This window comes from Cnephaeus nilssonii (genome assembly GCF_951640355.1).
Source record: "Cnephaeus nilssonii genome assembly, chromosome: 5".
NCBI classification, from domain to species: Eukaryota; Metazoa; Chordata; class Mammalia; order Chiroptera; family Vespertilionidae; genus Cnephaeus; species Cnephaeus nilssonii.
In genome coordinates, this window is record NC_137076.1 from 27,291,045 (window position 1) to 27,314,807 (window position 23,763).

Genomic DNA, 23,763 nt, shown 5'->3' on the forward strand with positions numbered 1-23,763 from the left:
TATAGCTCTCTCCTGGCAAATTGCACCTCTCCTAAAGAGAAATCTGGAACTCCACTGTCCACCAAGATAAGATCACGGGGATATTCATCCCAGCTTTGCTTGAAGTTATAAAACTTTAGAAACAACCTAAGTGTCAATAACAGGATGATTAAATCTGGAGATGACATAAAGAATAACATGTTCCTTCATTTGACAAATATCTACTGATACACTGTACTGGGGTCACAGACATAGAGTGGACAAAATCCTGGCTGTAGTATCTATCACTTTCTAGATGAGGAATGTGCATTTCACCCCAAATTTAAAAACCAGGGCCCACCAGCAATACTGAGCTCACTGAATAATCCATGAACAACAGCGCAAAGAAAGAGATGTTTGGGGCTCCCTGGGAGCTATGATGATAGGAATGATCTATCTTGTTCAGCCAATTATAGCCCATGGTCAAATTCGGTCCACCACATCCATTTTGTGTAAATAAAGTTTTATGAGTCACATCCATTCATTTATGTGTCATCTACAGCTGCTTTTGCAATACAGCTGGAGCATTGAGCAGTCATGACAGAGACCTGTATGACTTACAACCTCCAAAATATCTGGCCCCACACAGAAAAAGTTTACAGACCCCTGATCTTAATCAAAGGCACAGACAGATCTTTACTGTCAAGCGGAGAACTGGAGTCTAAATATAAGAAATGCAGACAAAGAACTTAGCTCATTCTGGGAACTATTTGCGTTTGTATTATTTATGTTAATAGTAGCTCTTGGGATTGTATATGTGCCTAGCGCACTGCAAACATTATTGCATTTAATCTTCCCAACTATCCTGGAGGTAGATCTATCTACTTTATAGATAGAAACATTGAGGCTTGGAGAGATTAAATTCATTTCCCCAACACCTCAAAACTAGAGTGTGGCAAATAAGTAATGTGTTAAGAGACCACCATTAGAGGCAGAAAGACCTGGGTTTGAACTTCAGTTCAACTGCATGATGCTACACAAGTCATTTCAGCTCTTGGAGCCTCAGTTTCCTCATCTGTCCACTGGAGACGCATCCCACTGACACTCGATCACATGGGGAAATGCACCTAGAGCCCTTGCACGGGGCCTGGCACTCAATAAGTGTTAAAAAATCTTATTATCTACATCGGGAAGGAGGGTCCCCAACAGGAGATCAGTGGATATTGGTAAATAGCATGATCTTTATTTTTTATAATGCTAGTCTCTAATCATTGAAAATTTTAGTGACCAGGAATCATTTTCATGAGAGAGACAGACAGAGAGAGAAAGAGAGAGAGATTGAGAGAGAGAGAGAGATTGAGAGGAAGAAGAAGAAGAAGAAGAAGACGAAGAAGAAGAAGAAGAAGAAGAAGAAGAAGAAGAAGAAGAAGAAGAAGCAGCAGCTTCCACCTAACTTTCTGCTGAATGCTAGAGGATTTTGAGGAGGTGTGCACTCACCTTCGCATTCCACTCCTGGGCCTCTGAAATGCGTCAGTCCGTTGCTGGACAGAAAGCCTCGTTTACAAGTACAGTAGTAACTTCCCACAGTGTTGGTGCAGGTGGCATAAGCTGGACAGGTGGTGGTGTCCCAACACTCATTCGCATCTAGGCAGCAAAAAAAGAAGATCCTGGGTTACATCACCAGAGTGGAGCTGCAGGGAAAACCAGTGTGAGAACAAGAAGGCAACTGTTTTGGGTCAAATTGTGTCCCCTGTGAAGATATTGAAGCCCTAAATCCTGGTCCCTGAGACTATGAACTTATTTGGAAATAGGGTCTTTGTAGATGTCATTAAGATGAGATCATACTAGAGTAGGGTGGTCCCTTAATCTGACATGATTGGTGTCCTTATAAGAAAGGGAGGAGAGGTACAGAGACATAGGGAGAAGACCATGTGATGACGGAGGCAGAGGTTAGAGTGATGGGTCTACAAGCCAAGGAATGCTGGCAACAGAAGAAGTTGGGAGAGGGGCAGAGAACAGATTCTCCCCCTAAAAGCCTTCAGAGGAAGTACCTGGATTTTTGACTTTTGGCCTCCAGAGCTGTGAGAGAATAAAACTCTGTCCTGTATGGCAGCCCTGAGAAACTGATACAGTGACCAAGGGTGCTCATTAAGGACCCTGAAAACCTAAGACCCTTCTTTCTCAAAATGTGGTCCAGTAGGAAGCCTGGTGGAAGCTAAATCTCAGACCCTGCCCCAGATCTGCTGAATCATAATCTGCACTGTAACAAGATCCTCGATGATCTGTGGGTCCATGAAAGTGTGAGATGCACTGACCTGGACCCTTGCTACTCCACGTGTGGTCGCAGATCAGTAGCCTCTGCCTCGCCTGGGATCCCCAGGAGAGCTTGGAATATAAGATGTTGATTTAGCAGGTCATAGACAGGGCCTGGATACACTGTAGCCAGTCCAGCCCTGGAACATGTGATTTCACCTCTGTACCTCAGTTTCCCTGTTTAGCCCTCACCCTCACATCCAGTGAGTCTCTCCCCCGTTGAATTCTCCCTCTCCCTCCCAAATATCATTTTGCATCTACTCACTTCTCTCCATCTCCACGGTTATGTTTGGTACAGATCTTCCTCTGGATTGTATAATTAGTCCCACATCCCTCATTGTGCCCTGCAATCGTCTCTGTATGCACATTTGATTATCCACCCCACCCCTCCCTATAATCCTGCCTGTTGCACTCAGAATTAAAATCCAAATTCTTTAACATGACCCAAAATCGCCCCCAGTGACCAGACCCAACCACATCTTTGAGCCTCATCTCATGTCAGTCTCCATTTCTAGCTTTCCCACCACGGGGCCTTTCTTTGCACGTGCTGCTGTTCCCTTTGCCTCTGCTTTGTCTAACCCAGTGGTCGGCAAACTCATGAGTCAACAGAGCCAACTATCAACAGTACAACAATTGAAATTTCTTTTGAGAGCCAAATTTTTTAAACTTAAACTTCTTCTAATGCCACTTCTTCAAAATAGACTTTCCCAGGCCGTGGTATTTTGTGGAAGAGCCACACTCAAGGGGCCAAAGAGCCGCATGTGGCTCACCAGCCGCAGTTTGCTGACCACGGGCCTAACCAGTTCCTATTTATTCTTCAGGTCTTACTTAAATGTCGCTTCTTTCAAGAAGCCTTCCCTGACTCCCCCATAGCTACTTGGGCTCCTTCTTTGTGACATTCATTACAATTACAATTGCTCAGTTATCTGTGTAACGAGCTCTTCTTTGCCACACTGAGATCCAGGAGGACAAAGCCACAGATAGGAGCAGGCTCCAGGTGCTAAGGAAGACGCTCGCTTGATATTATCATCCCTATGGTCAGCAGAATAATAATGGCTTCCCTGAGATGACCACGTCCCATCCCTGGACCTGGTGAATGTTATGCTACACAAAAGGGGGAATTAAGGTTGCCTATAGAACTAAGATTGCTGATCCGATGACCTTGAGATGGAGGTCATCCTGGGTTATCGAGGAGGAGCCAAATGTAATCACAGTGTCTTTATAAGTGAAGGATGAAGGAGGCAGCGTCAAAGTGATGCAATGAGAGAAAGCCGCGGCCAGCCGTTGCAGGCTGTGAAGATGGAGGATGGGGACACGAGCCCAGGAATACAGTTGACCTCTAGCAGCTGGAAAAGGCAAGAAAACAGATTCTCCCCCAGGACCTCCGGAGAGGAATGCAGTCCTGCCGACGCCTTCATTGCAGCCCAATGAGACCCATTTTGGACTTCTGATCTCCAGAACTGTAAGATAACGTTCTTGTTGCGTTAAGCCACCAAGTGTGTGGTCATTTGTTACAGCAGCAATAGGAAACTGATACAGTTCCCACTGCACGGATGTGGAAAACAGGCTCAGAGAGGTTAAGTGACTTGCCCAAGGACACACAGCTGGTAAGTGGCAGCGCCAGGCCTGTCAACCCCCAAAGTGCATGATTTCCACCCCTGCTACACAAGAAGAGGTAGGTCTGGCTGGAAATGGAATACATTTTCGTGCCCTTCCTAAGACAATCCTATAGAAAAACTTGTAGAATTGGTCGTTTCAAGTCTGTTGTCCTGATGGACTGTGAGCTCCCAGAAGGCGGCGATTTGTTCTCTTGTTTACTACCGTGTCCTGAATGCGTAGAACAGTGCCCGGTACACAGCTGTTGCTCATAAAGACCTTCCTGAGAAGGTCACATCAGAGCAAAGACCTGAGGGAGGTGAGCGAGTGGGCTAGGAAGCTATTTAAGGCAGAGGAAAAGGCAAGGATAAAGGACGATTTCATGGCATTCCAAGGGGGCTGGTGAGGTTGGAGCAGAGCAGATGAGGGATGGCCAGACCATGTAGGATCTGCTAGACCAGAGACAGACGGGAGCCCCTGGAGAGTTTAGAGCAGCGGAGGGGCACAACATGACAGGGTTTACATGACCTCTGGCCACTGGTGGGGAAGATGAGCTGGAGAGGGCCAGAGGCAGTGTGACAAGGCAGGAGGCCTCTGCCCTTGTCCAGGTGAGCGGTGGGAGCAGAGGAAGCAAGAGATTGTGGATTTATTCTGAAGGTAACGCCAATAGGACTTGCCAATGGACTGGGTAGGGGGTGTGAAAGAAAGAGAGGGGTCAACAATATTGCCGACATCAACTGGTAGGAATGGATATCATAGGAAAGCTCTTTATAAAAAGTGCTAGAAAAACATCATCGATGAATTATCATGATTAGGATCTTGAGAGCCGGGGTTGTGTTTTCTTTTGCCTCCTGCAAATGTTTTGTTGATTTCCCTTTCCTGCACTCAGATGGTATCTTTCTTCTCATTTCCAGTTCCTCTTTCATCAGCAGAGCCAACCTTTCTCTCGGCAGACTTCCGGCACATCGCCACTTGCGGTCTCCCAGCTCAGCTTCCCAAAGCTTTCTTCCTCTAGCTCTATCTGCCACGGCTCCAGTCCGCCCCCAACCAGAACAGCTGCCCAGTCCCCTGAGCCTGAGCACCTGTCCACCTCTCCAGCTCATCTCCTGCCCTGTCCCATCAGCCGTGCTCACCTTTGCTCGGTTCCCCAAGTCCTTTCCTGACTCGGGACCTGTGCACCTCACCCTGCAGACCTTGGGACTTGCCAACCGCTGTAATCAAGTGAGCCAACTCCTTGTAATAGATCTCTACATATATGAATGCCTATATCAAGATATGTAGATGTCCATCCTATTGGTTCTGTTTCTCTGGAGAGCCCTGATTAATACAAATACCTACTATATGCCAGGATTCTTCTAGGCATGGTAGACTCAACAGTGGAACAAGACACACAAAATTATCAACCATCACAGAGCGGATAATCCAGAGAGGAGCGGGTGAGTCACACAATGTCAAAAAATAGGGTAGTCACTGCGAAGATGACACAGGAGCTGAAACACAAAGATGATGATGGAGGGATCCATGTGTCTATACAGGGCAAGAGCATCCCAGGTAAAAGGCCCAGTATATGCAAAGGTCCTGAGGCAGGACTGGGCCTGGTGTGTTGGAGGAACAGCAATGAGGCCCACGTGGCTGGACAGAGTGAGGGAGGGACGAGGTGAGGGCAGGGATGGGGCGGGTCATGCAGGGTCTTGTGGGCCTTGGGGAGAACTTCGGCTTCTACCTTGAGGGAGGTGGGATCCCTAGAGGGCTCTGGGCAGAGGAAGGACAAGACCAACTCAGATGCTCACAGGTGCTGTCTGGCCGCTGCTGGGAGGGCAGGGAGCCGGGAGACCAGGCCAAAGGCCACTTCAACAGTCCATCTGAGACACACACGATGCTCAATCATGAGCAAAACAACTTAACTGGTCATCACTTAATTAACCTAAGCAAAAAACGTGACTTAGAGAGGCAGGGAGAGCTTTTCAAGTATAACCAGAACTTTCCTTTTGTAGGTCCCTTCCATGCATTTTCCGCAGTCCCCACAATAACACAGCCAGGTGAGGTGCACAGGTCTTTTTCCCGGGCTTTCAGGGTGTTAGCACCCAGAGTCCAGTGTCCTGGGTCCTCACGCCCCAAATCTGGGACGCCGGGATTGTTGGACAACCTCCTTTTGGTACCTGCTACCACCACAGGGTACAGATGTGGAAAGGGATGCTAGGAGCATTGGGTCAACCTGCCCCGGGTCACACCACGGGTCAGAATGCAAGACAAGGGCCCAGTGGAGTGAACTGCTGCTGGGAAGGAGTCCTGGTCGTTACCCTGGCTGTGCCCCCTCATTGGCTACCAGCTTTGGATGATCTGCAGCCCAGACAATAAGAACCAGAGAATTCCTATTTCTCTGAGGAGGAAATGGAACAGGAGAGAGAGGAGAAGAGGGAAAGGAGAAGAGGAGGAGGTGGAGGGGGGGGGGAAGGGCTAATTTAATTGAGCACTTACTATATCCCATTTTCAGCACTGCCTCTATCTGACCTTCCTTTATCCTCATCAAAACTCTGTGGGATTGGGTGAGCGTGGTTTCCCTTTGTGAGAGGGGGACGGGGGAGGGGACAGGGTACGGGAAGGGGGGGACGGCTCACGGAGGGGGTCGAGGTGGCCACAAGCGGGCAGGCATTTTCCGTGGCGGGACTTGGAGTCACGCGCTGCATTTGAATCGGGCAGCAGTTACGCCTCTGCGTTTGAGGGTGAACAGACGCAGTGGAGTTTGGAAAAAAGCACACACCGACCAGGCCTCTAACCACTCCAGGGGAGCCTGCGTGGCAGCAGCCTGGAACCCAGAGCCTGTCCTGAAGCCGGCATCTTACAGAGAGACCGACCGGGACGCAGCTGAATCTTGAGAGGCCTGAATGCCTCCGGGTGCCCCAGGGGGCCGCGGGGACTAATTCTCTTGGCAAACGTGTGGCCAGGCAAACGACCGTGCTCATGGCCCCGTTATCCTCGGTTACCGCCCAAGATCGGCTCCCAGAAGAGATGCAATGTGGACTATGAAAGGCACCTCCTCCAGATCACCCCAGGGATGGCCACCATGGAGCAGTTAGCAGGGTGACAAAGCAACCACCGCGGCTAGGCAGGCCGGTGGAAGGAAGCCACAGTAGATAGGCCAGTCATGGTGGAAGGAGTGGCCCACCTCACAGAGGAGATGTCTCCCTCCCAGTGGACCAGAGATGGTCATTCTGGAGGCCGCCAGCCTGAACACAGGGACGTGAGAGATGGCTTTAGAAGAAAAAGTGCCCACGCTCCCCGTGATGTCAGAGACCGGTCTCCTCATGAAAGAGAAACCCGTGTTTCAGAGAACCACCCATTGGCCGAAAGGACTCGGCACACAGCAGATCTGGCCCCAGGGTGCGTAGTAGAAGCTTCTCTCCAGAAAGAAGCAAAACGTACTCTTCCCATCCGTCTCAGCCTAGAGAACCCGTGCGTGCTGCTGCTCACGGCACACGGCAGCGTGAAGGAAAGCCAGGAAGAGGTCAAGAGAGACCTGTTCGGTCTTTGAAAACCTCGAGAGGCACTTCCCCCTCCAGTTCCTCAGCAGCTCCTTCATCGGAGGTGTGAGACAACCCCAGTCAGCTCACTCAGAAGGAAGCCGCTGAGGCTGCAGGCGGATAGAGGATCCCACCAGGCGGGTCCTACAACACTCTATCCACTGAGCCAGAATCGTAATGTAAATATCTAGCAGCCTAAGACCATCGGAAAACACAGATATTTACATTACGATTCATAACAGTAGCAAAATTACAGTTATGAAGTAGCAACGAAAATAATTTTATGGTTAGGGGTCACCACAACATGAGGAACTGTATTAAAGGGTTGTGGCATTAGAAAGGTTGAGAACCACTGACTTAAACATTTATAAGATTTTTTGCATTTTGTAGTCATTGATACCATGTGAAAATGTTAGAATTCTAAGTTGTGATCTTATTGACTTGTTGCTTGCTTATCTTAGGCTTTGTAAGTTTTAATATGTTTAAGTATAAGATCCAAATAAACTGAATACCTTGGTATCTTAGAGAATACTTGCTTTGAGTATAAATTCTCATGGCAGTACCTAGAGCACTTAAATCTCTTAAAAGACACCTCACAATAAAATCCTGTTTTCTAAGCAAAGGGACCTAAATTAATGTCTTCTCTTAAAATAATCCTGAAATTCTTGTGTGTGTCTTAAACATCATCATATATAGGTAATTTGAGATGAAGGATGAGGGCCATTTTAAAGCTGAACTTTCTTGTAAAATTTCTAATTGAAACAGAAAAATTTAGAATTTGAGGGAGTAGTAGAGCTACATTTTTATTTATTTTTTTGGCCATTGGCCCATATTCCCTATCTCCAGAAAGAAGACTAATAACATATCCATGATTAAACTATTTACTGATTATGCCTTGGTTAATCTCCTTGTAGTCTAAAGAGTTCTTTGTTTTGCTGCTTTTCTAAGAGGTTCTTAGCCCTTCAAAAGTGTTCTTGGAAGAAACAAAGCAGAGTAGGTAGTAAGCCTCGCACAATGACCTTCCACCAAGCAGTCTGTGTAAGCCATCCCTCGTGAGCTAGCCATCCAAACAACAGGTTAGGAATCTAACTGGGACGATTAGGATATTCCAGTCATTTCCTGATCACTTCCAGCTGTCCAGTGGCATTTAGCCAAAATATATCATTTTGTGGCATTAGTTAGGAAACCTTAAAAATTATGTTTGTTATTAATACCCAATGTCATTACCCTCCCATCCTCTTTCCACACTCTCTTCTCACCTGAATTCTGGCATCATTTTTAGTGGCCTTTATTGGTACCATCTTAACAGCTACCCAGAGTAGATAAACATTTTATTAAATATGGAAATAGCAGTATAAAATAATTTATCAGATCCTGTAATAGGTGCCTCAAAAAATGTATTATGCCATTCCACAAATTTAAAATTGAATTGAAGGCAACAATGATTTTCTTATGTTTCCTATATAAAACCACCTTGAATTGTTATTTTTTGCCATTTGGATGTTGTACATAGCCAAAACTCAACCCCACGTATCATCTCTGGTATTCTTTATTCATACGAGCAATGGTTATGTTTGTTTACAACCACCTTAGAAAGAATAAAAGCACTGATTTTGTTTCTCCCCTGTCCCAAGGGTCTCTTCTCCTGAAGTGTTATAGGTCCAGGATCCATTTTCTTTAGTCAGGATGTCACAATTTAAAAAATAAACTGAGAAACTACCATGGAGGTAAAAGAGTTGTTCACTTTTTGAAATTCATTCAATTATAGGACTTTTACTCACAACTGCATTTAAATGTAGGTTCAACAGATAACATTTAAATGTTTAAAGTGGTTTATAATAAGCTTGCCACTAGCATTATTCTGGTGTTAAATCTGTCTGTATGGTTTTTTGTTTTTAAGCTTTAAAGTTTAATTTTAGGATAGATTAATGCAGATGTGTACCAGAGTGTATATTTTACAATTAAATGTTCTTCATTAAAATTTTTTGTTTGTAAATTATCCATTGTTTTTGAGTATGCCCAATTGATGTGATAACATTTTCATTGTCTTATAAAGCCTTAGTGATCAAAAGGGGAAAGCAGATATTGTGAATCTTTTTGTGAATTTTAAAAGTGCAAAATAAAGCAACTAGATTTAAATAAAAATTTAAAAAAACACACAACTCTGGGATTCACTCCTCTTACCTTCATTTTCATGGAAATTAAAGTCCCTGAAATGTACTAAAACACCCGAGGTCCCCATGGTAATGGCACTGGAACCAAGATTCGAACCCAGGAAGTGTGACTCCAGAGCCCCCTCTGAACAGCTCCACATGAGGCTGAATCCTCACAACTATCCCACCAGGCGGGTCTTACTACACCCATTAATCAGATGGCAAAACTGAGGGACAGAGGCACTTATCCAAGGTCCAACTGCCTTCAATCAGGGGGAGTCTCTTACCCAAATCCGCCTGTGTTGACCAGGGCTGCCAACCTGCAAACAGAGAAAAGAGGTCATTAGATTAAGGTGACCAGACGTCCCGCATTTGGCGGGACAGTCCTGATTTTTAACAATTTGTCCCGCGTCCCACAGCGTTTTAAAAAAGTCCCGATTTTTGGAAAGAATGCACGACAAGCTAGGGAACGGCGGGAGAACGGGAAGGGAATATACGGTTTTCGGTGGCCATGTGGCTATTTAGCCAGAATATGAGTTTTATATTATTTTTGTTAACTTTATAATGTTAAACTTTAATAATAACAAATAATTGTTGAGAACTGATTATCGAGAACTGCTTATCAAAGTTCGCATTGTTGATCAGTTGTTAGAATTCGACCACCATTGTTTGGACTTAATGAACAATGGCATTTTTTGGGATTGGCAACGACGAAAACATTTTGTAACTGTCTCTCAGACAATACACATCGTACTGCGTGCTAGTAAGCTAGTTAAACAAGTGATGTCATTACACATCAGCTATTCAGATAATTTAGGTAAGTAATTTATTTATTTCATAAATACATAAATTTTCTTGAATTTAGCAGACAGTACTTGTATTATTTATATTTTATAGTGGCGGCAAAAAGTCTAGCACCGGCCTTGAAAGTGACACTTACGACTTACGTTACGGCAAATTCAGAGGAAAAATAATACAAGTTAGTATTGTTATTATTTAGAAAGAAATATAGGATTAAAATTAAAATAATTTTTTAAATATAGTTACTTTATAACAATCAAATTAATTTAATTTATAAACTAACAATAAAATATGTTCATGTAATTATGTACCTACTTACTGTGTTTTTAAGCAATATTTATATAATAATTTATAATATAATTTTAATTATTTTTTTTTAGATTTTTAACATAATGAGTAAGAAAAGAGGATGCAAATTCAATGATGATCTAAGAAGTGAATTTCCTTTTATTAAAAAAACCAAAAGCGATTACAATATAGACCAAATTTTTAATCAAGAACCTCCCCCCTCTCCTGGTCAATGGTGTCCCGCTTTACCAATGTTAAAATCTGGTCACCTTACGTTAGATGCACCTGAGATCTGGCCGGGACTCACCCTGCCGCCAAGCCAGTCCCCCTGTTTCCCTAAGTGCCAACAATTTCTTTTTAAAAAATATATATATTTTTATTGATTTCAGAGAGGAAGGGAGAGAGAGATAGATAGAAACACCAATGATGAGAATCATTGATTGGCTGCCTCCTTTCCCCTACTGGGGATCGAGCCCGCAACCCGGGCACGTGCCCTTGACTGGAATCGAATCCGGGACCCTTCAGTCCACAGTCTGATGCTCTAACCACTGAGCAAAACCAGCTAGGGCGAGTGCCAACGATTTCTGGGGCAAGTGATGAAAGCAGGAGGAGTGCGTATGTGACAAGGAAACGCGGGCTCTTCCTGGGGAGCTGCCTACATCAGCTCGTGAGATCTTTACGCTTTGCCAGGTCAGGAGGGGTGGGCAGGGAGCCACTCTTGGCACCCCCCCTCCATCCACTTTACCAGGTGGGCACGGCCACCCCCCAGCTGTTTGGCTGGCCTAGAAGCAGTGACTGACAGAGGCAGGGGCACAGCCTGGCCCCCTTGCCTCCCAGCAGGTCAGCCTCCCCGGTGCCACTCACTGTACAGAGCTCCCTGTGGGTCAGGCTGTGGCTGAGCCTCCCCGGAAAGCCTTCTGAGTTCGACAGAATCTAGCACACTCACCCCAGAAGAGGAGCAGGCTGAACGTCCACATCGTGTTGCTCCTGTCATTCAGAGAGGAGGCCCTTTCTGCATCCTCGGGCTTTCCAATAAAGCAGAGGATGTCGGGGGGGGGGGGGGGGGGGGGAAGGGGAGCAGCGGGTGGAGCCAGAGTTGCTCAATTACTGCCAGTGCCCCATGGGCCTTTTTTGCTGAGTTGCTGCCACTCATGCAGACAGTGTGCAAACTCAAATTCTCCTTTCTCCGCGGGGAAGAGAAGTTGGTCTGCTCTCTCTTTCTCTCTCTCTCTCTCTCTCTCTCTCTCTCTCTCTCTCTCTCTCTCTCTCCTTCCCCCCTGTTCTTTTTTGCTTTCCAACCAACATCTGTCTCCCGTTTCTTATCACCTTGTTTTATTGCAGCCGATACTGAATGAGCTTTGCCACCTGCCCCCAAAGAAGGAAGCCCCAAGCTCCAGGGCCTCTTGGCTCCGTTATCACGTACCAGGCCCTGTGCTAGACCCACAGCTAACAACATTTAACAACATCGACGCGTCAACATCGCAAAGTAGGAATTTCGACTCCACCTATTTTACCAAAAAAAAAAAAAAAAAGAAAGAAAGAAAGAAAGAAAAGGGAAGGCTTTGGAGAGGAGATGTGCCGTCCAAGACTGCTTAAGGACTGAGATTCGAATCCAGGGCCCTCTGCCAGGTTTAGAGATTTGACTATTTCATCTTCCTCAGCTCTCCACTGTGTCTGATCACATCCCTGCCATGGCCACGGTGCACAGCAGCCCTCCCAGCCCTTCCCAGCCCCAACTCCACACACACACACACACACACACACACACAATCTCATCCACATGGAGATCTAGGAATGCCTTCATTAGGGTCCCCCAGCAGCAGACGCTAAGACAGGATTCTAGTGAAAGTAGTTTCTCAGAAAACGCGGGCGGGGGGGGGGAGGGGGGGGCGGGGCAGGTGGGGAGGTAGTGAGACTGGGCAGGGGTCCAACCCACAGTGGGTGTTATCAAGCCACATACATGTGACAACCTGGGCTTAACCTCATTGGGCGCCTCTTGTAGGCGGCATAGAGCCCACTCTGCAGAGTTATCCCAACTGAGGGGCGAGGGAGCTGGGTATTTATCCACCAGCTACTGTCAGTCACGCCTTGAGCCTTGCGGCAACCCACGACACCTCGGGCCTGGTCTCCAGGGAGACAGAACAGGCTCCAGAGACAGAGGTCAGTCTCGTGCGCGCTGAGGATGTGAAGAGGCACCCAGAGCATCCGCCACGAGCTAAAAACGAGGTGCAGGAACCGCCCCAAGTTCCCTGGAAGAAAAGTGCCGCCGGTTCTTGCCTTCTCCCTTTTGCTCTCTGCAAAGCAAAACACCCCTCTTGGAGTTACGGTCACTAAGGCAGATGCACAGTGGTCCCCTGTTTGTGCACCCAGGGGTCCTGCCCCCAGAAGCTGCAGTTAAGAGCCAGTGTGAACATGTGGCAAATTGCACCAAGAGGGAGGATACACAGAGCTGCCTGATGTCTAAGAGAGGCTCTGGAGGAGAAGCGCAGACGCTGCAACCGGACTGCACGTCCCCAGGGGTGGGGTTCCAATCCCATCTCCACCATTGGCTAGTCACGCGGGGTCTGGGGAAAGTTCTCAATCTCTCTGTGTCTCAACATTCCCACCTGTAAAATGGGCCTGATGATAGTAACATCTACGTCCCGGGGCTGACAGGAGCACCCGAGGACTGGGTGTGTGCGGCACACAGGAAAGGCTCCACGTGTTGGCTGTTACGGTGACAGACCTGGGATCGAATCCTGACTCTGCAAGATATTCCCAAAGCGACCTTGGGTGGTGACTTAGCTCGCTGGGCCTCGGCTTCTTCATCTGGAGAATGGGCGTAACGTAGGCTCTGTTTCCGAGGATCACTGTAGGGGGAACGCAGTCCATGAGGTAATGCTGCCACCTGGGAGGGGCTGCTGGGCTTGTATTTTCATCTACAATCCTGCTCAGGGCATCCGGGAGTGTGGGCCCAGGAGGCAGACAGACCAACTCGGCCATTTTAACACATGTCCACAAATGCTTCGATCCTCCTCCCTTGAGTGTGCACTGGACTTAAGAGTTGTTTCTGAGGAACAGGATAAGGAGGATGCGACATCGTGTAACGTCTGAGGTTATGGCATCGGGGCCATCTGAGGTCATAAGAGTCCTTGCCGCTTCCCCCTTGCTCTCTCTTTTCAGGATCACTCGCGGAGTGGCGGGACGGGGAGCCGGTCACCATGTAGAAATGCACACAGTGCTGTGGGGAAGCCCACGTGGGGGGACTGAGGTCTCCAGACAGCAGCGGACGGTCACCTCCGAGAGGCCCCGATCCGCACGCATCCAGCGAAGCCACCGCCGCTTTCCTGACCCTCAGAAACTACGGGAGAATAAACAATGTGTCCTGTAAAGCGGTTCAGCTTTGAGAGTAACTGTTACACAGCAAGACATGATCATCCAACACACCACAAGCAACGGTCCCCGCCGGACAAATGAGGATAATAATGATTTCATGGGGTTTGAGGCTTAATGCGATACAAGTCATAAAACCCTTCCTGGCACAAATTAAATGCTCAATAATAGAAGTTATTATTGTCATTATTAGTCTCCACACTGCTAAGTGATTGTGGCTACTCACAGGAGAAGCCACCAATGTAGAGGCTTGAAACAGCACACATTCATGGTGTTATGAGCTCAGAACCCCAGATGGGTCTTCTGGGGCTGGAGTCAAGATGTCAGCGGGCTGCATTCCTTTTGGAGGCTCTCGGGGAGGATCCATTCCGTGTCTTTTCCAGCTTTTAGAGGCGCCCACATCCCTTGGCTCAGGGCTCCCTCCTTCACCTTCCAAGTCAGCACTCTATCACCTTCCAGCCAATTAAACGCTCTCGCTCGCTCTCTCTCTCTCTCTCTCTCTCTCTCATTAGATAGATGATAAGATGTGTCAATTAACCTTTCTCATGCTCTTTCTGTCATTCTCTCTCTCCCCCTCAAGTTCCCTCCTAAGAAGATGCTTGTCGTCACATTAGACTCACATGGATGGTCCAGAATAATGTCCCCATCTCAAGCCCCTTGACTTCATCTCCTCTGCCAAGTCCCTTTCGCCTGTCAGGTCACATATTCACAGGCTCTGGGATTCTGATGTGGACAGCTTGAGGTGGAGGGGTTTTCCCTACCACGGGTGGGGTCTGGGGTCCTGGTGAGTGAGGACACAGAAGCCAGGTACCCTTCAAACCCAGAGGAGGTGACCCAGGCTACACAATCTGGGCAGCTGAGATCCTGCAGGGACGAGGGGAGAAGAAGGGGAAGAACGGGCTGGAGGAAACGCACAGCTGCTTGCACAGAAGCCTAACCCCCTTGTGACTTTCCCGGCAAAGGGGAAATCTGGGGGCGCTCCCGATTGAAGAAGTCAGCCTGGAGGAGCCCCAGAGACGTCATGTATCCTCACCCTGAATGAGGGGGAATTCCAGGGCAACCCTCCCCAACTTGACCATGTCCCTTTTATGTTCTAAATCCTCCCATGGCTCCCTATTACCTAGGGATGAAGTCCAGGCTCATGACTACATCAAGACCCTGCCAGGTCTTACACTGGTCCCCACCTCTGGCCTCAGTGCTCCCCACCCCCCTGCCAGAAACCCCAGTCATCCTAGACTAAACGAAGCCCCTCTGTTGGGCACGTTGATGCCCGGTCCGGCCATCTGTTACAGCTGGAGCACCCATCCCACAGCTGGAGTGCTCCCTACTAACGGCCCTCCAGTCCAGTGGCTGCATGAGCCCTCAGACCTGACCACAGCCAAGAGCAGACGGTCACAAAGGGGCAAGGGGCCAGCCCTCACCCCAAGGGGAGATCAACTCCATGGTGTTATTCAGGCTCCAGGGCTGCCCGGGGCGTGAGGCCTCTACCCTACTCTGCTTCCCGCACTCCTTTCTGCTAAGCATCCTCCCTCCATTAACCCTGTGTGCAAGAATCCTTACGGGGGGGGGGGGGGGGAGGGTGTGGCTTAAGAACCCCTCCCAGCCATTAAACACTTAGCTGTTTCTGGACCCCCAGCCTGACATGGGTACTCACCTTAAATCCTGTGCATCTCTCCCACATAAATACCACCTCCACCAGGAAGCCCTCCTTGACCCCTCTGCGCTCCTCCCACACCAACACTCCGTAGGACCTATACTTGTTGGAATGTCTGTTTCCTCCCAAAGAATGGGAACATCCTGGGGACAGGGGAGGAATCGTGTTGGCTGTTGTATCCTAGAAAATGAAAAAAAACAAGTGAGGAAGAAGAAAGAAAGAGAAACGGATGAATCTCCTGACCTACCCAATCTCCTGCATCCAAGAGAGAAGACCAAGGATTTGAGGGGGTGGAGAAGAGCAGCAGCTGGCCCCTGCCGGGGAGAAGGGCAGGGGTCCTGGGAGGGAAGCAGTCCCTGAGGGCAGGGCCGCGTCCTCCCCCTGGGGTCAGGGTACCCCAGGCGGGCTCCTGCGGCTCCTGCGGCTCCGGCAAGCAGAGGCAGTCCGTCCACAGGACTGGAGGGCCAGGCCCAGGTTCAAGGACGCACCAGGAGGCCTCACAGCGCTCAGCAGAGTCATCCTCGCGGCGATGACTTATTGCAGCGAAAAGACATAAAGCAAGTCCAGGAAGGGAAAAGGTGCCCGGGCTGAAGCCCAGAGGAAAGCAGCCCCCAGTCCCAGTGGTCGCGTGGGGCCAAGGGGTGAGGGAGGGACAGACCCCCAAAGGGGCTCGAGGACACTTAGGGGGTGATGGGAACGCTTCGGGTCCTGATTGTGGCGGAAGTGCTCAAAACTCAGCCGTGTTTGCACTCTGAAAGGAAGCAGTCCAAAAATCCCTCTGACCAAGCTGGTAAGATTGGCTGCGAATAAAGAGTGCCCACCATTCTGCCCATTTTATTGCACGCTAAGGGACCAGGTGGTTTTATGCTCTGCAGAGGGACCGAGTTACACGCATTCTGAGTTTCTCCACTGATGTGTGATTCCTTAGGTTTTATCAGAGAGCTGGTCTTTTTAAAAAAATAAAAATTAAAAAAAAAAAATATATATATATATATAATTGACTTTTTACAGAGAGAAAGGGAGAGGGATAGAGCGTTAGAAACATCAATGAGAGAGAAACATTGATCAGCTGCCTCCTGCACACCCCCCTACTGGGGATGTGCCCGCAACCCAGGTACATGCCTTTGACCGGAATCGAACCTGGGACTTTTCAGTCCGCAGGCTGACACTCTATCCACTGAGCCAAACCGGTTAGGGCGAGCTGATCTTTTTTTAAAAAAGCTAAGAACCCCATCTAAATGTATACTTCCTTAAAAATAAAAGGAAATAACAAGACCGGAGCAGTTTCCCAATCGCACCCTGGCCGATAAGAAATGTTTCTTGGAAATCCTTCCTCTTCCACCGGCAGCGCCTGGCGAGCTCTGCCTCTGCGCAGCCCGCGCAGCGTGTGCAATGACTTGCTTGGCGATGGTCTGCCGTCCCGCATGCGCATGCGCAGGCGCACACACTCTCCCTCTGCGCATTTCTGCAGAAACTCGGCGTCCCGAATGCCTTTCCTTGTCGCTGCCTCTCGCCAGGGGCAGCAGGAGCAGCTGCAGGGACCGTGGGCCTGGACCTGAGACGGAGAACCAGAAGAGGATGTGCCAGTGCAGGAGCTCCGAGAGGAAACGAACTCACCACATTTGCTCTGCAAACACAGGGCCCGCGCAGCAGGCACCAGAATTTGAGGGAAGTAGGTCTCAGAGAATCTAGAGCAGAAAGAAGATGGGCTGTCAGGCCTAAGCCTCGGAGGAAGAGGAAGGTTCTGGAAGGAGAAGGGCCTCAGAGGATACAGTCCGAATGAGGGACGATATGCTCTTCTGTGAGCTTGGAGGACTGGCTTTCCTGGCGAGAGTACTAGTTGCATGGGATGTGTTTGCTGGGGCTGCCACCCTACCTACCCCCGTCCCGGTGGCTTGAACAACAGGCGTGTATTGTCTCACGGTTCTGGAGGCTGGGAGTCCAAGATGGAGGTGTCAGCAGGGCTGGTTTCTCCCGAGGCCTCCCTCCTTGGCGTGTAGACGGCCGTCTTCTCCTCCGCCCTCACAGGGCCGTCCCTCTGTGAGTGCCTGTGTCCTGATCTCTTCTTACAGGGACACCGGTCATATTGGATCAGGGCCCTCCAAATGGCCTCATCATCTTGACAACCCCTTTCACAGGCCACGCTCCGAGTACAGTCACATTCTGAGGTCCTGGGGGTGAGACCTTCAACTATGCATTCGGGGGGGGGGGGGTCACCATTCAGCCCATTACAGTCACATTCCAGCTCCAACCACTTCACATGTGACCTTGGGACGTGAGGGCCTCTCTGATGCCCAGCTTTCTCGATTACTGAAAACGACATAAATACCGTGAGGACTACATGAAGCAACCCATGGAAAGCGCTTAGCAGAGGGACAAGTGCACAGGAACGACTCATCTGCTACAATCCCGGTTCCGATATACTGCATACGTACACATACAAACGCGTGCATCTATTGTTTCTACAGGGTATTACAGTGGGGCTCTCTCTCAGTTAGGTTGCAGCCCCCAAATCTGGAAGAGCATAACCATAAAAGTTAATAAGAAAGTGTTATTACATCAATCGAGCAGAGCTTGCAAAGGCGACGGCTAAAAACCAGCCTTGTGATCCCTTAGCTCAGTGGTTCTCAACCTTCCTAATGCCGCGACCCTTTAATACAGTTCCTCATGTTGTGGTGACCCCCAACCATAAAATTATTTTCGGTGCTACTTCATAACTAATTTTGCTACTGTTAATGAATCGTAATGTAAATATCTGTGTTTTCCGATGGTCTTAGGCGACCCTGCCAGCAGTTCTCAACCTGTGGGTCGCGACAGGCTTAGCTCAAGGATCAGCCGCATTTTCTGTAAAGGACAGGAGCAAATGTTTTTGACGCTGCAGGGCATCGGGTCTTTGTGGCAATTCTGTGGTTACAGTGTGAAAGCAGCCACAGAGGATGGAACGGCATGAATGGGAGTGGCTGTGTGCCAGTAAAACTTGCTCTGTGGACACCGAAATAGGAATTTCATATACTTTTTAACGTGTCAGGAAATATTATTCTCCTTTTGATTTTCTTCCACCATTTAAAAATGTAAAAACCATTCATAGAAGCGCTATTCCCAATAGCTAAGAAGTAGAAAGAGCCCAAATATCCATCGATGGATGAATGGAAAAACAAAACGTGGCACATGCCCGCCGTGGAGTATTACTCGGCCGTGAACAGGAGTGAAGCCCTGACGCTCTCTACAACCTGGATGAACCTTGAACACATGATGCTCAGTGAAGAAGCCAGACACACAGGCCACGTATTGGATGATTCAACACATAAATTATCCAGAATAGGCAAATCTATATCGATAGGAAGCTGATTTTAGTGGTTTTCAGGGGCGGGGGTGGGGTGCAGTGGGGAGAGACTGTTAATGGGCATGAGGTTTCCTTTGGGGTGATGGAAGTATCCTGGAACTAGAGGACCGAGGTGGTGGTTGCACCACATGGTGAATGTACTAAATGCCACTGAGTTGTGTGCTTTACAGTGGTTGAGCCGGTAATCCTGTTCCCCGTGTACCAGTATCTAAGACTCACAGATGCCCCCTTGTGTACCTACAACAAGCTCAGTCACACTCCCATTCTTTGTCTAGGCCAGTGGTCGGCAAACTCATTAGTCAACAGAGCCAAATATCAACAGTACAACGATTGAAATTTCTTTTGAGAGCCGAATTTTTTAAACTTAAACTTCTTCTAACGCCACTTCTTCAAAACAGACTCGCCCAGGCCGTGGTATTTTGTGAAAGAGCCACACTCAAGGGGCCAAAGAGCCGCATGTGGCTCTCGAGCCGCGGTTTGCCGACCACTGGTCTAAGCGATTAGCTGAACTGCTTGTCCCCACTCACCAAGGGGAACAAAATGCCTGTTAACCAAACTCTGGTTAAGCTTCTCTCCTCCCCTGGGCCCCGGACTCGGGCCCCCTCTCCCCAGCCAGCAGACAACCATCCTTAATCTCCCTCCGATCTGGATCCAGAAATGCGCTGAGAGAGACCGGGTGAAGCGCACACATCGAGAAATGGCAGCTGTGGCGGGGACCCGAACCCTCGGTGGGCAGGGACGCCTGGCTCTGCGCAGGCTGGCCCCTCTGCTCGCAAGTCCGCAGCGGCCGTTCACTTCCCAGCCCCTGTGCATCCATCCGTGTGGCCATGTGGCTGAGAGCCAGCCAACGGGCCAAAACGCAGAAGTGGCAGGCTCACGACCAGTACCACCCAGGAAGCATACCGCCCGTCTTCCAAACCTCCCCTTTCCCTCTGCACAGGGGACCTCTGGGAAGGGCCAGAGGATGACAGGGAGAAAGCCACCCGGGAGAGCCACCAACCAGGAGCACTCGTGGTGCACGACTTGAGTGCCTAAGAAATGAGCATCTTGTTAAAGCCTTTGGGAGTTGGAGGCTTGATGGTTACAGCAGCCAGCACTTACCCTCCCAACCAACACGCCCAGAGTGTTTGCAGAAAGAGGCCGTAAAGCGGGGCATTTAAAGACAGAGGCAGGGCCAGAGAGAGGGTCACACAAAAGCTTGGAAAAGACCAGGGGGTGGAGAGAAGAGCCAGCAGCAGAATGATGGCAGCCCAGGGGCCGGGCCACGGGGTGACAGGTGCCCAGAAGGCGGCCTCAGAAAGACCGCAGCCTGCAAAGCCTGGCCAGCAAGAACGGGCGGAGAAAACAAGAGCCTTCCCTAGGTTCTGAGCACAAGAGGGTGAAAAAGGCGGCCCCAGCCCTGGGCGCCACTGTTATCAAGGTTACAGACAAGGGAGAAAGTGAGAGCTTTCCAATTCTACTACTTTTTATCTTTCCGGCAGAGAGAGGGCCGCAAGGGAGTGAGACCCAAGGTGAATTAAAGCTCTTGAGAACCAGACACATGGTCGGAAAGAACTTGCAAACATCAGTGCCGCTTGCTTTGTTTTAAACATCACGGGGGTCGGGTGGGGGGGGGGGGGGAGACAGAGAACAGACTGGCCCCCTACGTATAAAGATTCTGCTCCCAGTTTTCAAAGATCATCCCTGGAAACCATGCATCAGACACCTGATACGAATCCCAAGTCGACCACTTTCACTCTCGACTCTGAATCTTCTCACAAAAGCCTCCGACCCACGAAAAGGTGCTAAACATCACTAATGAAAGCCACCGTGGGATGCCACTTCATACCGACTGGGTCGGCAGTTATTAAAACAACAGCTAGAAAATGGCAAGTATTGGTGAGGATGTGGAGAAATGGGAACCCCTGCGTATGGCTGATGGGGATGTAAAATGGTGCAGCCACCGTGGAAAACAGAATGGTAGTTCCTCAAGAAATTAAATACAGAGTTATCATAAGGAGTGCGAAACCCCATTTCTGGGTACCTACCCAAAGGAATGGAAAACAGGAGCTCAAACAGAAATCTGCACCCCAGTGTTCAAAGCCGCATGATTCACAATAGCCAGAGGGGAGAAACTACCCAAGTCAGGTGTCCATGATGGATAAACAAAATAAGGACATGAGATGGAGGAGGCCCTGTGTGAGGTCCCTGGAGGAGTCAGAGCCACAGAGACAGAGAGTGGATGGTGGGGGCCAGGGCTGGGGACGGGGCGGGGAGGTGGGGGGGAGAGTGAGTGTGTAATGGGCACAGAGTTTCAGTTTGGGAAGATGCCCAAGTTCTGGAGACGGATGGTGGGGATGGCTGCACGGCGTGTGAATTACTTAATGCTGCTGAACTGTAACTGAAAAGCAGTAGAAAGGATAACATTTATGTTATGTATATTTTAGCATAATAGAAAAATAGCAGTTATTTTATTTATTTTTAAAAATTATCTTTATTGTTGAAAGCATTACAGAAATCCCCCTTCCCCCCCTCAGTAACCCCCTGCACCCTGCTCCCGCCCCCTTCCCAGGCCTTCACCGCACTCTTGTCTCTGTCCGTGGGTTGTGTCTATATACTTATAAATTCTTTGGTTAATCTCTTCCCGCCCCCACCCCCTTCCCTCTGAGATTCATCAGTCTGTTGCATGCTTCCATGTCTCTGGATCTATTTTGTTTGTCAGTTTATTTAATAACAAAGAGATTTTAAATCCTCTGAGACAGGCCAGCAAGCCAGGACAAGTGGAATAGGGAAACTGAGGCAGATCGCTGCACAAACTGGCCGAGCAATTTACAGCAGAGACAAAAGGTCGCCTCCTGAGAGAGAACATCTAGGCCTCCGCGTATTTCAGCTCCAGACCCAGAAAGGCAGTCAAGGTGGGCAATACCAGGACCAGCTGCAATGACTGACAACCCCCTGCCCTGACACTGACCAATCAGTGGAGACCATGACCCTGAAGGAGCACACCTGGAAAACTGATGAACATTCTGTCGAAACCCTCCCCTGAGGCTCCCGTAAGATTCCCACCTGCCAGGGAGAGATAAAACCTCAGGACAGAGGACCCAGCGCATGCTTTCCTCTGGGGAGTAGCTCCGACCATTCTCCTCCCCCTTCTCCTCCCCCACTTCTGCCCCCACAGGCCTGCGTCTCCCAAACTCTAAAGGGCGCCAGGAGGCTTGCAACCAGGGGAGCAATGGGCAGTGGCAGCTCATCCCAGGCTCACCCCTGACCCTGCCCCGAAGCCCCTTTTCTCTGACGTCCCAGAGAGCTAGCACAGCCCAGCCCAGGCTCTCCTGTTGCTTCTTCTAGGCTAGGCCCGTCCTTGTTTTACTGTCCCTTTAATAACAAACGTTCCTTCATAGCCACCTGGACTCGTGTTGTGGAATTTTTCCTGCACAAAGTCAAGAACCCACACACTAGCCCTGGCCAGTGTACTCAGAGGTTAGGGTCGGCGCCCACACCAAAGGGTCGTGGGCTCTATTTCCAGTCAAGGGCACGCACTTGGGTTGTTGGTTTGCTCCCCAGCCCCATGGGTGCACGCGGGAGGCAACCAATTGATATGTCTCTCTCACTTTGATGTTTCTCTCTCTCTCTTTTATTTCTCTTTCTCCCCCTCCCTTTCACTATCTCTAAAAATCAATGGAAAAAATATCCTCACGTCAGGGTTAACAAAAAAATAATAGTCAACCAAAGGACTTGTATGTATGCATATAAGCATAACCCAGGGACATAGACAGTTGGGGGGTGAGGGTATGTGCTGGGTGGTGGGAACAGCTAGAGAGAGGTCAATGGGGAGAAAAGGAGACATATGTAATACTTTCAACAATAAAGAATTTTTTTAAAAAAGATCAATGGGAAAATATCCTCGGGTGAGGATTAACATAAATAAATAAATAAATAAATCCAATAATAATAATCTATACTAATAAAAGGGTAATATGCTAATTAGACTGGATGTCTTCTGGACGTCCTTCCAAACAAAGCTACCGTGGTAGGGGCTGAGGCAGAGGTGGTTAGGGGTGATCAGGTCGGCAGGGGAGAGCAGTTAGGGGCAATCAGGCAGGCAGAGTAGTTAGGGGCAATTAGGCAGGCAGGCAGGTGAGCAGTTAGGAGCCAGAGGTCCCGGATTGCAAGAAGGATGTCCTATGGGATTGGGCCTAAACCGGCAGTCGGACATCCCCAAGGGGACCCCCTCCCATGCATGAATTATGTGCACCAGCCTCTAGTAATCTATATATATATAAGCCTAATATTCTAAGTGTCTGACCATTCGACTGTTTGACCAGTCACTATGACATGCACTGACCACCAGGGGGCTGACACTCCAATAGGTAGGTTAGCTTGCTGCTGGGGTCCGGCTGATCAGGACTGGGCAAGATGGGCTGGACATGCCCTGGAGCCCTCCTGTGGTCCCTTCCCAACCTCTAGAATATTTCTTCTAATTAATTTCCTTTCAATGTGCACGAATCCATGCACCGGCCCTCTAGTAATAATAATAAAAGAACCCACACACTACTTTGGTTCTAGGCAGACCTGCCAAGGGCCAGGTCCCCATTCTGGCAACACCGCCAATAGCTTCCGATGGTAGCCACTGTGGAACTACACAAAGTCTGTGAGAACTCGAAAAAGGTGCCCCCTCCACCATGCAGCTCCAATCCCAACGCGTATGGCTTAGCTCAGGATGAGTTGCAGTCCCCACTTGCGCCCTCAGCCAGGCACCTTTGCACAGAACCCAACTATGTACAG

At 49.0% G+C, this 23,763-nt stretch overlaps 1 protein-coding gene across 1 annotated transcript in view; it reads right to left on the reverse strand.

Moving 5' to 3' along the window:
- The window catches only part of ADGRE1 (adhesion G protein-coupled receptor E1), a 52,270-nt gene extending 40,607 nt beyond the window's left edge, over nt 1-11,663 (reverse strand). Inside the window, exons 1-3 of the mRNA XM_079770816.1 lie at nt 11,577-11,663; nt 9,829-9,861; nt 1,456-1,602 (exon numbers count right to left, since the gene is read on the reverse strand). Of these exons, the coding sequence (XP_079626942.1) occupies nt 1,456-1,602; nt 9,829-9,861; nt 11,577-11,607 (211 nt within the window). The 5' untranslated portion in view covers nt 11,608-11,663. The remainder of the gene's footprint in view (nt 1-1,455; nt 1,603-9,828; nt 9,862-11,576) is intronic.
- Between the last annotated feature and the right edge of the window lie 12,100 nt (nt 11,664-23,763).